At 44.3% G+C, this 14,025-nt stretch overlaps 1 protein-coding gene across 1 annotated transcript in view; it reads left to right on the top strand.

Moving 5' to 3' along the window:
• Window positions 1-14,025, top strand: part of NUDCD3 (NudC domain containing 3) — a 55,897-nt gene that overhangs the window by 2,682 nt on the left and 39,190 nt on the right. The window contains exon 2 of the mRNA XM_028707554.2: window positions 1,825-2,141. Coding sequence (XP_028563387.2) covers window positions 1,825-2,141 — 317 coding nt within the window. The remainder of the gene's footprint in view (window positions 1-1,824; window positions 2,142-14,025) is intronic.

The following is a 14,025-nucleotide window of genomic DNA, read 5'->3' on the forward strand; positions in this document are numbered from 1 at the left end:
GACAGAAGTCTAGCATTAATTAGCTGTTTTTCCTGCATTGACCCTTCCTTAGATCTCATTACTGCTGTCATGTAGCTGTTTTCCAGACTTGTTCTGCTTCCTAGATTCCCAGGTTTCCTTGTATAAAATCTGGTGAAAATGCAGCAGGCTTTGGCTTTTTCACTGCACACTACAGGTTGCAATTTGGAACTGGACTATGGTTTTGCCCACATCTTACCCATGTATCTTTTTTACATGCATTTGTTAATGCTGTCTCAGACAGAAGTCTGGCCTTCAGATTGATATCCACTTCAGCCTGACCTCTCCAGTCTATTCTTGGAACAGTTGACTGTCCTAGAATGGCTATTGAATTATTTTTGTCAGCTGCTTTCTAAAAACTGGGCATCAGAAGCATGAATAGATTAAACACTTAGATCCAAGTGTGTTTGTGAAATAACTGCCCCTGTGTGCGTGTGGCTATGAGACGGGTGGAGATGTTTTTGTTCAATGTCTCGTTCCGATGGGGGTGGGAGTTAACGCATGGCAATTAGAGAGGAAGGTGAGCCTGCTACAAGTGGAGTGCTGCATATTTATTCTTCCTCACCCTCATCCCTGTGGCAGTTTAGATGGCCCTTGTTATTTTCTTAAAATCTGCATTTTATCTTCTCTATGAAGGACTTTGCCCAGCTTAGAAATGAGGTGGGCTGCTAGAGGAGGGACAGAGTGCTATGTCCTTTTTCCTGTAACCTCACTTAAGTGAACTCAGGTAACTCCTTGTTGTCTATAGTGACCAGGCAGGTGGTTGCATACAAGGCTATGAGAAAAGGTGTGGCAGGTACGTGTCATTATGTTTAAATTTTATAGGGGTAGCTAAACAGGTCCGTTGTACTGAACATACACAACAAATACTGTTGTGGCATTTTAAAGATACTACTTGTATTTTTTATCTATGGCCCTGAGTTTTTGTGGAAACGCTACAGCAGGGTCCACAAGCCTAATTGGTCCCCACCAGGTCTTCTTCTTTGGTCTGCAAGGCCATTTTGGCCAAGCTATGCCCACCTCCCCTATGCCTGAGATAATGTGTGGGGTAGGTAGCAAGCAGAAAGGGGCTTTTCAAGCACTGTTGATGAACCTGCAAAGGGTTCTGCAAGACCCAACTATCTTCTGTTGGGTCTTGTGGAGAGCTTTGCAAGGGGCTTCAGAAGACCTGACAAATAACTGGTTGGTCAATATTTTAAGGCTTTTCACAATATGGTGCTTTGCAAGGCCCTCAGCAAGGTTTTCAGGTCCCTTGCAGAGTGCTTGACAAGGTTGTCGGGTATTCCAAAGAAAAGTGTGGGCTCAAAGAAAGGACACCTGCCATCACTGTGGTGCCAGGTGAGTGCCAATGAAGGGTGAGGATTTTTTCTTTTTCTATTACGTTTTATTGTAATTCATATTTGGTGTTAGCTGCCCTGATCCCAGCCCTGGGCAGAGAGGGCAGGGTATAAATAAAAATTGATGACGATGATGATCTGGCCTGCTGACTGTGTCCAGTCCCCCACCACTGCCCTACAGCATCTCACTAGAAGTTTATGTTTGGTATAGTTCTTCTTTCCACATAATTTCCCATTCTTCAATGATAATTAATACCGTGGGCTGATTGTCCTTCCAAAGCTTCAGCACTTGTTTTGTTAGAAATATAAATGGCTTTGTTTCTGTAGGTCATCCACGAAGCAGTCTGTTTCAAGGAGCAGTTCTGTCACTCCTCTGAAAAACAAACAAACCACCCTTTCCATCCATTCTCTTATGGTTATCTATAGGTTAATGGTTGGGTTGTTGCTTTGTTTGCTGTATCACTTTCAGGCTTTCAAAAACTTTGAACACCTGGCCCGCCAAGATGATGACAGAAGACAGCAAGAACTTCAGGAAAAAGTGAAGAAAAGAGAGGAGGACATAGCAGCTGCAGGAGAGAGAGTGAAGGTGGTGCCAGCTGTAGCTGAGGAGGTTGAGATCAGTGCAGCAGTGGGTGATGACTCTGTATCGGAGGGTGGAAAGGCTACAGAGTCACAGGAGCCCGTGGCAGTGGAGGAGAAAGTAGGTGCACAAGCCGCCAATGCAGCCGTGGAGCCACCGGAGGCTGTTGCTGCCCCCTTAGAAAGTCAGCCAGCAGAGCTGCCCAGGTGAGTGACCGCTATGGTGCTTTGACCTCGTTGAACATTTTGCTGAAGAGAAATTAACTGACGATGTATCTATAATATGGCTTAGCCTGTAGGCTTGGGACGGGTTCATTTTTCTTAAGAGGGCCACTAGGGAAACATGTTTATCTGTGAGCAAGGGGCCTCGGTGCTATTTCAATGGATGAATCTATGCAGCAGCCTTTTGGACATATACAGACATGTGCTAACAGTTAAGCCTTCATGTGGCTGTTTCTCGCACGGTGGCATCAGCCATGGGCCTGGCAGCCTATTGCTTGGAAGAAACAGGAGCATTGTCTGTGCAACAGAATGCAATGGTAAATGGCAGAGGTGGTGGAATAGATGGCATTGCTCCACCCCTGAGTTGCAGAAGTTCTTCAGTGTCTCAGGTGGAGTTCTTTCCCATCACCTAGTACTTTAAAAAAAATGGAGAAGCCAAGACTGATCTTGAGACCATCTGCAAGGAAAGTATGTTCTCTACTATTGACCTATGGCCCTTTTTCACTTCTGAATGTAGGTGCAAGATTCATGCTTTTGAATGCTCTCCCACAACAAACTCACTACTGTAGGTAGAAAACCAGCAAAGCTGATAAAGGGCTGTGCTGGAATCTCCCTCCTTGATGTATTAGATTTCTTTATCAAGGCAGCTTTTTTTCTGTATGAGTAAACATCTAAAAGATTTTTCATTGGGAGTTTAAAGTGGTGTGGCCTGTTCTCTTGTATGGGTAGACTAGGCTTAAACAAGAGGCTGCCACACAGTATGTAAATCTTGGTGAGAATACTCTATGGAATTTATTTGATGTACACTTGCCAAACTAGTTATATCACCACAAGTAGTATACTGGCCTGTGGTGGCTTTAGGGAGAAACCTTGCCTAATTTGTAAGTATTGGGGAGGGGAACCTGCTGTCTATTATGTGCTTGATATGTGCATTTTCTTGCTCTTCTTGCTGCTCTTCATCGTAGGTGAAACCCAAAAGCTGAACATTTATTTTATTTTTCAATAGAATTTCTAGCTTTTCCAGGGATAACTTGTATTGCTGACTGATTCTTAAATATCTCCACTTGTCTCTTAACACCCATGCCTGGTTCCCATCACTTACATTATGTTTCTCTGAGTTTCTGCTAATATAAAGATGGGTCTGGGAAGATGCTTTCAATGTTTAAAGACTAATCACCTTGGAAATAGTACTTCAGAGTGGAACTAAGGCAAATTATGTCTAATTTTGTCAGGTAGACACTCATTAGCCTTGGATGAATTTTTTGTGATGTGTTAGGGAGTTTTGTATGTGTGCTACAGACAAAAGTATATTGGAAATTTAATTTTTGAAATGCATTTTTTTACTGACATCCCAAGCTGTGTGTGCTAGCAGCAGAATGTGACACAGCTGGGGAGTGTATTTCTCAAGGTACTGATAACTTAAAAGCTTTTGTGTACTGCCATGTAAGTCCTTTGTTGGTAGTCTAATCACTTAGGAAGGCAAGGTGAAATGACGCTTCGTATCAGTTTGATGACATGGCTGCAGGATGGGGGAAGCTTTACTGCCATGGGAATCTCTTAAAATCCTGACGTCCATTGTAGACATTGCACTTCCTGTTGGTTTGGAAAGGCAGCTTGCCGAAAGCCAGATACCACCAATCTCTGCATCCCAAACACTGAACAAGATGGTTTCACAATTGCCTGTGGAGTGTTGGAATGGGTTTAGCATCCTACATGGGGAAAAGATCCTGTTGGGCACCGTTTTCTAGTGTTAGTGTATGAGGGGATGGAGCATTTTTACTCTGGAAGCAAAGCAGTGTTTAACATAGTGATGACGAGTGTAAGCTAAGAGCTGGTCTCCAGATCTTGCTTTGGCCATTGGTGTCATCTTGGGAAAACCACTGTTCTGTTTGAAATATGATCAACCTACCTTATAGGGCTTTTTAAGAATTACTGAGGCTGTATGTGTGGAGCAGGCTTTTTGAAGGTGTGAAGTGTGCTATATGAATCATGGCTGCTCATTTGGGTAGCAGTGCTGTCCCTTTGATCTGCCTTTAGCCAGCCCAAACATCACGATCTGGCGATACACTGCAATGTTGAAATGAGCTGCATTGTACCCAGCCTGCGATTTGTGGGGTGAAACTGCTGCAGCTTTCACTGCGGGAGCTGAGGCGCTTTCACCCCAGAGCCTTGGGGGCAGGGACAATGCAGCTTGTTTGCATTGCTCAGCCAGGGGGCGGGAAGGCTCCCACTCTGCAGCTGAGCGAACCCCAATGTCTCCCTGGCAGCTGCGTACCCCTGAACAGAGAAGTGTAAAGGAGCCACTTCCCCAACTCCGGCTCATGCAAGCTGGAGGAGAGTTGGGGGCCGATGTAGCTTGTTCCTCCCTCAGTGGTAGGAGGGCCAGAGTTTAATAGCTGCTTTACCCAGTGGTATATTGTGGGTGAAAATGCCGCTGCTCCTGAGTCCGCTGCCAGCACCCAGCTGCAGCTTGTTTGTCCCTCACATACTTGGTGCTGATGGTAGAGAGACTCAGCAGCGGTGGTTTCACCTGCAATATACCACCAGGTGAAGCAGCCATCAAGCTCTGGCCCTCATACCGGTCCTGGGTATTGATACATTGTCCAGGCCTAGTATTCAGTAGGGTTATATTAATGAATCACTACACCAATAACAGAAGATTACCTAAACATACAGCTTTTGGTCAATAATGTCTTCATCTTGTTTAGCTAATATGCAGGTGTTTGCTGCTGAAAAGTTCAAGAATTGTGTGCAGAGATACAGTGGTGCCCTGCAAGACGAACGCCTCGCAAGACGGAAAACCTGCTAGACGAAAGGGTTTTCCGTTTTGGAGGCGCTTCGCAAAACGAATTTCCCTATGGGCTTCCTTCGCAAGACGAAAGCCCATAGGGAAATCTCCAGGATAGCAGGGAAGCGCAGCGCGTCTTCCCCACTGTCCTCGGACCTCCTCCGAAGCCTGGCGGCGGGAGGAGGTCTCTCCGCCCCCCCGCCAGGCTTCGGAAGGCTGCTCCGAAGCCTGGCGGGGGGGTGGGGAGACCTCCCCCTGCCAGGCTTCGGAGCAGCCTTCCGAAGCCTGGCGGGGGGGCGGAGAGGTTTTTTAAAAACCCCGGGACAGCGGAGGACTTCTCCGCTGTCCGGGGCGATCTTAAAATGCTGGCGGGCGGGAGCGAAGCCTTCGCTGCCGCCCGCCAGCATTTTAAAATCGCCCCGGACAGCGGAGAAGTCCCCCGCTGTCCCGGGGTTTTTAAAATGCTGGGGGTGGGAAGAAAAGCCCCCCGCCCCAGCCTTCAGAAGAGGTCGGGGGACAGACTGTCCCCGGACCTGGTCTGAAGGCGGTTTCCATAGGAACGCATTGATTGATTTTCAATGCATTCCTATGGAAAACCGTGCTTCGCAAGACGAAAAAATCGCAAGACGACAAAACTTGCGGAACGAATTAATTTCGTCTTGCGAGGCACCACTGTATTCCATCCAACTTTTCTTGCAGAACTGCTGTAGTTGGTATAAGCTTGCCACTGGGTGGTGTTGGCATCCACTAAATGGATAACATAGACTCCAAGGCATATTGAAGAATATGTGAGGTCTCTGAGGTTTTCCTCCAGACAAAATTCACTGCTGAGAGCCTGGCTAAGCAAGATGCTATGATGTTCATTTCTAGCAGCAAATGGATGGAAATTGAAATTCTGCAATAGTATTTCAAACTCTCAAACATGAAGACAACATAGTTTTCCCAAGTCTCATCACTCAGAAGTTGAAACATGTCTCTAATATACCATCTTGCAAACTGTGAATAAGATTAACATTATCATCTGGTATGTAGATGATGTGTGCTTATATCTCTGCTGCTTATTTTGTACAAAAAGTCAGTATACTTGCTCTTGTAGTTTCAGGAATATGGTGTTTTCTTCAAATGCGGGGTATGTTTTGATGGTAGAAAGAAAATAATAAGTAGTAGTGTGTTTGCGGGAGCAGTAATATGTGGAGGTGCATCATTTATTCCTGCATTGCAGGGAGTTGGACTAGATGACCCTTGTATAGAACTCTACAATTCTATGATTCTACGTATATGAGTGGTGGTAGCTCCTGGGCTGAAGGTCGAATGCCCAAATTTCTCTCATTTTTCTAACATTTAACCAAAACAATCCCCACGTACTTTCTAGCCCTTTCTGTACAAATCAAGTTCTAGCACGATAAAATAGGCACTCAGTGAAAACTGAATTAGTTTGTTAGTTGGAATGCCTTAATTACTGCCACTTTCAGTAATTGTGATGGAATGTCTTTCCAGGCCAAATCAAATATACAGGTAGAGTACAAGAGCAGCTGGCTAAAAGCGTTTGGACCTTTGTTAACACCTTACACAAATGTGCACAGCCCCTGTGCAGGATGGTCTTTCTTATCTCCCAAAACGTCCTTATTTCTTTCGAAAGAGGGTGGGTTTGTATGTTTTTCTAGAACTTAGAAGCACAGAAGTGGTGGTAAATGTGTGTGCCGTATCACTTGACTCGGAGAAAACCATAGATCACATGTTTTGGATGCAAAAGATCCCATGTTCGATCCCTGGCATCTCGAGATAGGAATGGAAGAGACTTCTGTCTGAAATGCTGAAAATCTGTCAGTCAGTCTAGACAATACTGATCTAGATAGACTTGGTACAGGTAGAATCTAAAATTTAAAACCTTTTGTGTTCACCCGTGTTCTTCCTCCTGGAAGATGGCAAGAATGAAACATGAGTCTAATCTCAAAGTAGATTTTTCTCATGCAATATTCCAACAAAGTAATCATAACCTGGCAGCTATATAGAGGCCTTTCATTATCACAAGACACATACAATGTAGTCTTTCCTCCTCCTTCCTTCTGGTCTTACATTTAGATGCAGCACCTCACAACTTTGAGTAGTATTGCAACAAATGCTTAATGGAAGGAGATGGGATATCATTTTTCTGATGCTCTTGCCAAAGCCTATATTGGCTTGGCTTCCATCCCTAAAAGATCCTATGTAGGACATGTTGCCATCTGATCTTCATGTCTCCAGCTTCAGAAAGATCAGAATAAAGAGTGCCTGTTTTATTGCCATCTGGGTAGTGCGAGGCTGTGAATTGCAACACTCTTTGTGCCCAGACATTTCCATCTGCTTTGACAAGCAGCTCTCTCCATCGTTCTCGATGTCTGAGCTCAGCTCCTTTTTTATTTTGAGTGCTGCCTTCTCACTTGGCCCTCTTTTAGATTTTACTCTGCATACATTTGCCTCACAGTATTTAAAATAGTGTCACATGTGCCACAGATCAGTCAGCCTCCTGAGTTCTGTTTACATTGTTTGACTCCCGATTCTCATTTGTGCCTTTGTTTTTAGGTAGAAGGCTGAACTCTCTTGGTTGCCTTATTTTTCTGTTGGCACAGCAGACGCTTTGGAAGTCAGACAGCTTTCTTAGTAATTTGACTTCGTGTGGAGTGGTCTGAGTGGAAGGCGCTTAAAGTGAAATTGGCACTTCCATGGCATTGGGGGGAAAATAAGTTTTTAAAAAATCAAAAGCACAACAATACAAACTTCTGGCTGATAATTGAACAAGAGGATCCACAGTGTATTTAGCTGCATAAATTAGTCTTTTCTTCACCCCATTTATGGAACTGGGGTCTAAGTTACATCTCTCTTAAGACCAGGAAGTTGGTTCATGTTGGAATGTCCCTACACATTGACTGCCTCCAGGCCAGCCTTCTCTAACCTGGTGCTTCCCAGATATTGTTGGATTCCAGTTCCCATCAGCCCTAGCATGGACAATGGTCAGGTATGATTAGAGAAGTGGTCATAGGATGTGGTGAACACCAGGCTGGGAACACCTGCTTCTCTCTTAATTTAGCCTTCCACAGGATTGGAAAATGCTTTAATCATTGGCTAGGCTGAGGGAGTTTAACCAACGAAGGTGAAAATTTGACCCAACAAAGGAGAACACTAATCTTCCCCAACAGAAGACTTCCTTCCTTCCTTCCTTCCTTCCTTCCTTCCTTCCTTCCTTCCTTCCTTCCTTTCTTTCATTTTGCTGATATATACCTTTGTTTGTATACATGACATATGAATCCAACCTCAATTCCTAAAAGAGATGAGATTTTTCCATCAGAAATTTAGTGCACAAACTCGCCAGCTGATGAGTAGCTAACAAGAGGAAGTGAAAAGTTGGAAATGATCACACTTGTTTGTTCAAGTTCTCCAGCTTTTTAAAAAACCAGCCAGTTTCCTTCATAAAGACCTGCTTGGACATAGGCCTAGTATTGGAAGAGTTGCGTCTTGTGAAGTTATTGGAAATGAGGGATGAGAAGCAAGTATAAGCTCTTTTCGGAGAAGTGTGGCGCAGCATAAGCGGATGAGGTTTCTGAAGTAGAACCAGGAGCAATGGTGGCCTTTGTAAGTTGAACCACAAGGGATGGCTTGCAAGTAGAGCTGAACTGGCTGTCCTCTCCATGGTAGGAGAAAATAGTAGGAGCTGCTATATTAAGCAAAACTGGGTTACGCTGGAACGGCAGAATCAACACACTTGTGAGATCTGTTTGTTCCCTTTCAAAAGTGTTGCATGCCTGGAAGCTTTCTGTGACCCAGAATTGGAGCTGTAAACTTAGCAACGTAAAAGTAAGATGGGCAGGATATCTTTAAAAGGCACCAACTTCTAGCACACATGCCTATTTCAGTATACCACAGGTTTGGTAAAGGCACTAGGCATTATTGCTGGAATGCGTAGTTCAGCGACATGACATTGCAGTAGTTACAGGTAGGTAGCCATGTTGGTCTGCCGTAGTCGAAACAAAATAAAAAAATTCCTTCCAGTAGCACCTTAGAGACCAACTATAACAACAGTAACAAACTTAGTTGGTCTCTAAGGTGCTACTGGAAGGACTTTATGACATTGCAGGCCATTGATATGAAGAACAAAGCAAATAGATTAAGTTTGTCATTGTTGGGCTTTGCAGTGAGAGATACTTGTGCTTCAGAAGGACTCCCTCTACCTCTCTATCATAAATTTATAGTGGTGGTTCACGCCAGGGTATTTTCAAGTGTCTACCTAATGGCATATTTAGGTGCATATCAGGGTTGCTGTTGTTTAGTCGTTTAGTCGTGTCCGACTCTTCGTGACCCCATGGACCAGAGCACGCCAGGCACCTCTGTTCTCCACTACCTCCCGCAGTTTGGTCAAACTCATGCTGGTAACCTCGAAAACACTATCCAACCATCTCGTTCTCTGTCGCCCCCTTCTCCTTGTGCCCTCCATCTTTCCCAGCATCAGTGTCTTCTCCAGGGAGTCTTCTCTTCTCATGAGGTGGCCAAAGTACTGGAGCCTCAGCTTCACGATCTGTCCTTCCAGTGAGCACTCAGGGCTGATTTCCTTAAGAATGGATGCGTTTGATCTTCTTGCAGTCCATGGGACTCTCAAGAGTCTTCTCCAGCACCATAATTCAAAAGCATCAATTCTTCGGCGATCAGCCTTCTTTATGGTCCAGCTCTCACTTCCATACATCACTACTGGGAAAACCATGGCTTTAACTATACGGACCTTTGTTGGCAAGGTGACGTCTCTACTTCTCAAGATGCTGTCTAGGCCTGTCATTGCCCTTCTCCCAAGAAGCAGGCGTCTTTTAATTTCGTGGCTGCTGTCACCATCTGTAGTGATCATGGAGCCCAAGAAAGTAAAATCTGTCACTGCCTCCATTTCTTCCCCTTCTATTTGCCAGGAGGTGATGGGACCAGTGGCCATGATCTTCGTTTTTTTGATGTTGAGCTTCAGACCATATTTTGCACTCTCCTCTTTCACCCTCATTAAAAGGTTCTTTAATTCCTCCTCACTTTCTGCCATCAAGGTTGTGTCATCTGCATATCTGAGGTTGTTGATATTTCTTCCGGCAATCTTAATTCCAGCTTGGGATTCATCCAGCCCAGCCTTTCACATGATGTATTCTGCATATAAGTTAAATAAGCAGGGAGACAAAATACAGCCTTGTCGTACTCCTTTCCCAATTTTGAACCAATCAGTTGTTCCATATCCAGTTCTAACTGTAGCTTCTTGTCCCACATAGAGATTTCTCAGGAGACAGATGAGGTGATCAGGCACTCCCATTTCTTTAAGAACTTGCCATAGTTTGCTGTGGTCGACACAGTCAAAGGCTTTTGCATAGTCAATGAAGCAGAAGTAGATGTCTTTCTGGAACTCTTTAGCTTTCTCCATTATCCAGCGCATGTTTGCAATTTGGTCTCTGGTTCCTCTGCCTCTTCTAAATCCAGCTTGCACTTCTGGGAGTTCTCGGTCCACATACTGCTTGAGCCTTCCTTGTAGAATTTTAAGCATAACCTTGCTTGCGTGTGAAATGAGTGCAATTGTGCGGTAGTTGGAGCATTCTTTGGCACTGCCCTTCTTTGGGATTGGGATGTAGACTGATCTTCTCCAATCTTCTGGCCACTGCTGAGTTTTCCAAATTTGCTGGCATATTGAGTGTAGCACCTTAACAGCATGATCTTTTAAAATTTTAAATAGTTCAGCTGGAATACCATCACTTCCACTGGCCTTGTTATTTGCAATGCTTTCTAAGGCCCATTTGACTTCACTTTCCAGGATGTCTGGCTCAAGGTCAGCAACTACACTACCTGGGGTGTACGAGGCATCCATTTCTTTCTGGTATAGTTCCTCTGTGTATTCTTGCCACCTCTTCTTGATGTCTTCTGCTTCTGTTAGGTCCTTTCCACTTTTGTCTTTTATTATGGTAATTTTTGTACGAAATGTTCCTTTCATATCTCCGATTTTCTTGAACAGATCTCTGGTTCTTCCCATTCTGTTGTTTTCCTCTATTTGTTTGCATTGCTCGTTTAAGAAGGCCTTCTTGTCTCTCCTTGCTATTCTTTGGAAATCTGCATTCAATTTCCTGTATTTTTCACTATCTCCCTCGCATTTTGCTTGCCTTCTCTCCTCCGCTATTTGTAAGGCCTCGTTGGACAGCCACTTTGCTTTCTTGCATTTCCTTTTCATTGGGATGGTTTTCGTTGCTGCCTCCTGTACAATGTTACGAGCCTCCATCCATAGTTCTTCAGGCACTCTGTCCAGCAAATCTAAATCCTTAAACCTGTTCATCACTTCCACTGTGTATTCATAAGGGATTTGACTTAGATTGTATCTTACCGGCCCAGTGGTTTTTCCTACTTTCTTCAGTTTAAGCTTGAATTTTGCTATAAGAAGCTGATGATCTGAGCCACAGTCAGCTCCAGGTCTTGTTTTTGCTGACTGTATAGAGCTTCTCCATCTTTGGCTGCATAGAATATAATCAATCTGATTTCGATGCTGCCCATCTGGTGATGTCCATGTGTAGAGTCGTCTCTTGTGTTGTTGGAAAAGCGTGTTTGTGATGACCAGCTTGTTCTCTTGACAGAACTCTATTAGCCTTTGCCCTGCTTCATTTTGGTCTCCAAGGCCAAACTTCCCAGTTGTTCCTTTTATCTCTTGATTCCCTACTTTAGCATTCCAATCCCCTATAATGAAAAGAACATCCTTCTTTGGTGTCACTTCTATAAGGTGTTGTAAGTCTTCATAGAATTGGTCAATTTCAGTTTCTTCAGCACCAGTAGTTGGTGCATAAACTTGGATTACTGTGATGTTAAAAGGTCTGCCTTGGATTCTTATCGAGATCATTCTATCATTTTTGAGATTGCATCCCAGCACAGCTTTCGCCACTCTTTTGTTGACTATGAGGGCCACTCCATTTCTTTTACGGGTTTCTTGCCCACAGTAGTAGATGTGATGGTCATCCGAACTGAATTCGCCCATTCCCGTCCATTTTAGTTCACTGATGCCCAGGATGTCAATATTTATTCTTGCCATCTCATTTTTGACCACCTCCAACTTACCCAGGTTCATGGTTCTTACATTCCAGGTTCCTATGCAATATTTTTCTTTACAGCATTGGACTTTCCTTTCGCTTCCAGGCATATCCGCAACTGAGCGTCCTTTCGGCTTTGGCCCAGCCGCTTCATCAGCTCTGGATCTACTTGTACTTGCCCTCCGCTCTTCCCCAGTAGCATGTCGGACGCCTTCCGACCTGAGGGGCTCATCTTCCAGCGTCATAACTTTTATATGCCTGTTGTCTTTGTCCATGGAGTTTTCTTGGCAAGGATACTGGAGTGGCTTGCCGGTTCCTCCTCCAGGTGGATCACGTTTGGTCAAAACTCTCCACTATGACCTGTTCATCTTGTGTGCCCTGCTCGGCATAGTTCATAGCTTCTCTGAGTTCTTCAAGCCCCTTCGCCACGGCAAGGCAGTGATCCATGAAGGGGGCATATCAGGGTAGACCCCAGTAAACTATGGATCCAACCCATGTGGCAGCTAGTTGTTGCTATTTTCTTGTTAAGGCAACAGGTATATGCTTTGTTATGTCAGCTAAGTCCAGTCATTTTGACAACCATTCCTCCATGGTAGGTAATGATCAGTCTTTCCATCTTTGTACATATAAAAGTTTCACTGCTGTGATCATGTATTGAAATAGTGTTCCATGGTATATATATATATATATCTCCATCCATAAGTCCCGGCAGGAAGAGCTCTGCTTTCAACTGCCATGCAGTACTTGGAAGGTTCCCCAGAAAGGAATGCACTTCCGGGGCTGAAAAAGGTGTCCCAGTCCTCTGCTGGAATGTTGCAATAACCAGAAAAACCAAGGTTTGTTTTTTAACCTACCTATATATTTCAGAAGAGATTGTGCTTTTAAAAAGCTTGTGTTTCTGACGGTGTTAGTCAGTCATGCCCCAATCCTGGATTAGGTGCAGTGAGTCAGAATGGGAAAAAATTACTTGGGATAAAAAGATTCACCGAGAGATCAAAGGATGATTTTTGTCCATTGAAACTTTCCTTACTTTCTTTTCAAGGTGCTACTGTTCATTCCTCCTAGGGCACCAGGCGTATTGTGTCTGTAGGCCCCTGCTTCTTTTTGTATGCGTAATTAGAGCAAGCTGTCTATTGCTAGGCAAGTTCTGATAGTGTCTGCTGAGTTTGGCTCTCTGGTAGGCTTGTCTTGTCACCTCTTAATGTGGTGTTGAGTTAGGGCGAGAGATATATGCTCAGCTGACTGGGTAGGCTGGCAAACTATCAAGATGTGGAGCTGGCTTCTAAAAATTGAAGCTGGAAACAGTTGGAAGCCTAGATTTTTTTTAAGTTGATCAAAGCGTTATGTCTATGTTGTGGCACCATGTGATAACAAAGTCAAAAAGGACCTGCTATTTAAACTTTAATTCTTTGGCATTTTACAGCCTCTGGGTGCTAGTTCATTGAAAATCCATGCATGAATCACAAATGCTAGTTTTGGAAGCATGCAGCCAATTTTAAAGTGGGTTGGGCTTTATTTTAAAACAATATGTTTTGCACATTTGCATCATTAAGCCTATATTTGCAGGTATGTTCATTTTCCCCGATGTATGACTGCTGGTGGTTGTTTCCCTGGTAATGAGGTAGAATGCTGGAATAATTTAACAGACGGTAAGCTGATGACTCCAACTCTGAACGGTCTTTTATGTCAGGGGTGGCTAACCTTTGACCCTCTAGAGGTTGCTGGACCATAGTTCCCATCATCTCTAGCCAGCATGACCAGTGGTCAGGTAGATAGGAACTGTAGTCTAACCATATCTGAAGGCCCAAAGGTTAGCACTGCTGCCTGATGTGAACTTCCTGGTACGCCGGCTGAGACCCTACCTACCTGCGCCCTATATCACCAGAGTGGTACATGCTCTGGTTATCTCCCACTTGGACTACTGCAATGTGCTCCATGTGGGGCTACCTTTGAAGGTGACTTGGAAACTACAACTAACCCAGAATGTAGCAACTAGACTGGTGACTGGGAGCAGCTGCTGGGA

This window comes from Podarcis muralis, chromosome 15, assembly GCF_964188315.1.
Source record: "Podarcis muralis chromosome 15, rPodMur119.hap1.1, whole genome shotgun sequence".
In the NCBI taxonomy this organism is placed as follows: Eukaryota; Metazoa; Chordata; class Lepidosauria; order Squamata; family Lacertidae; genus Podarcis; species Podarcis muralis.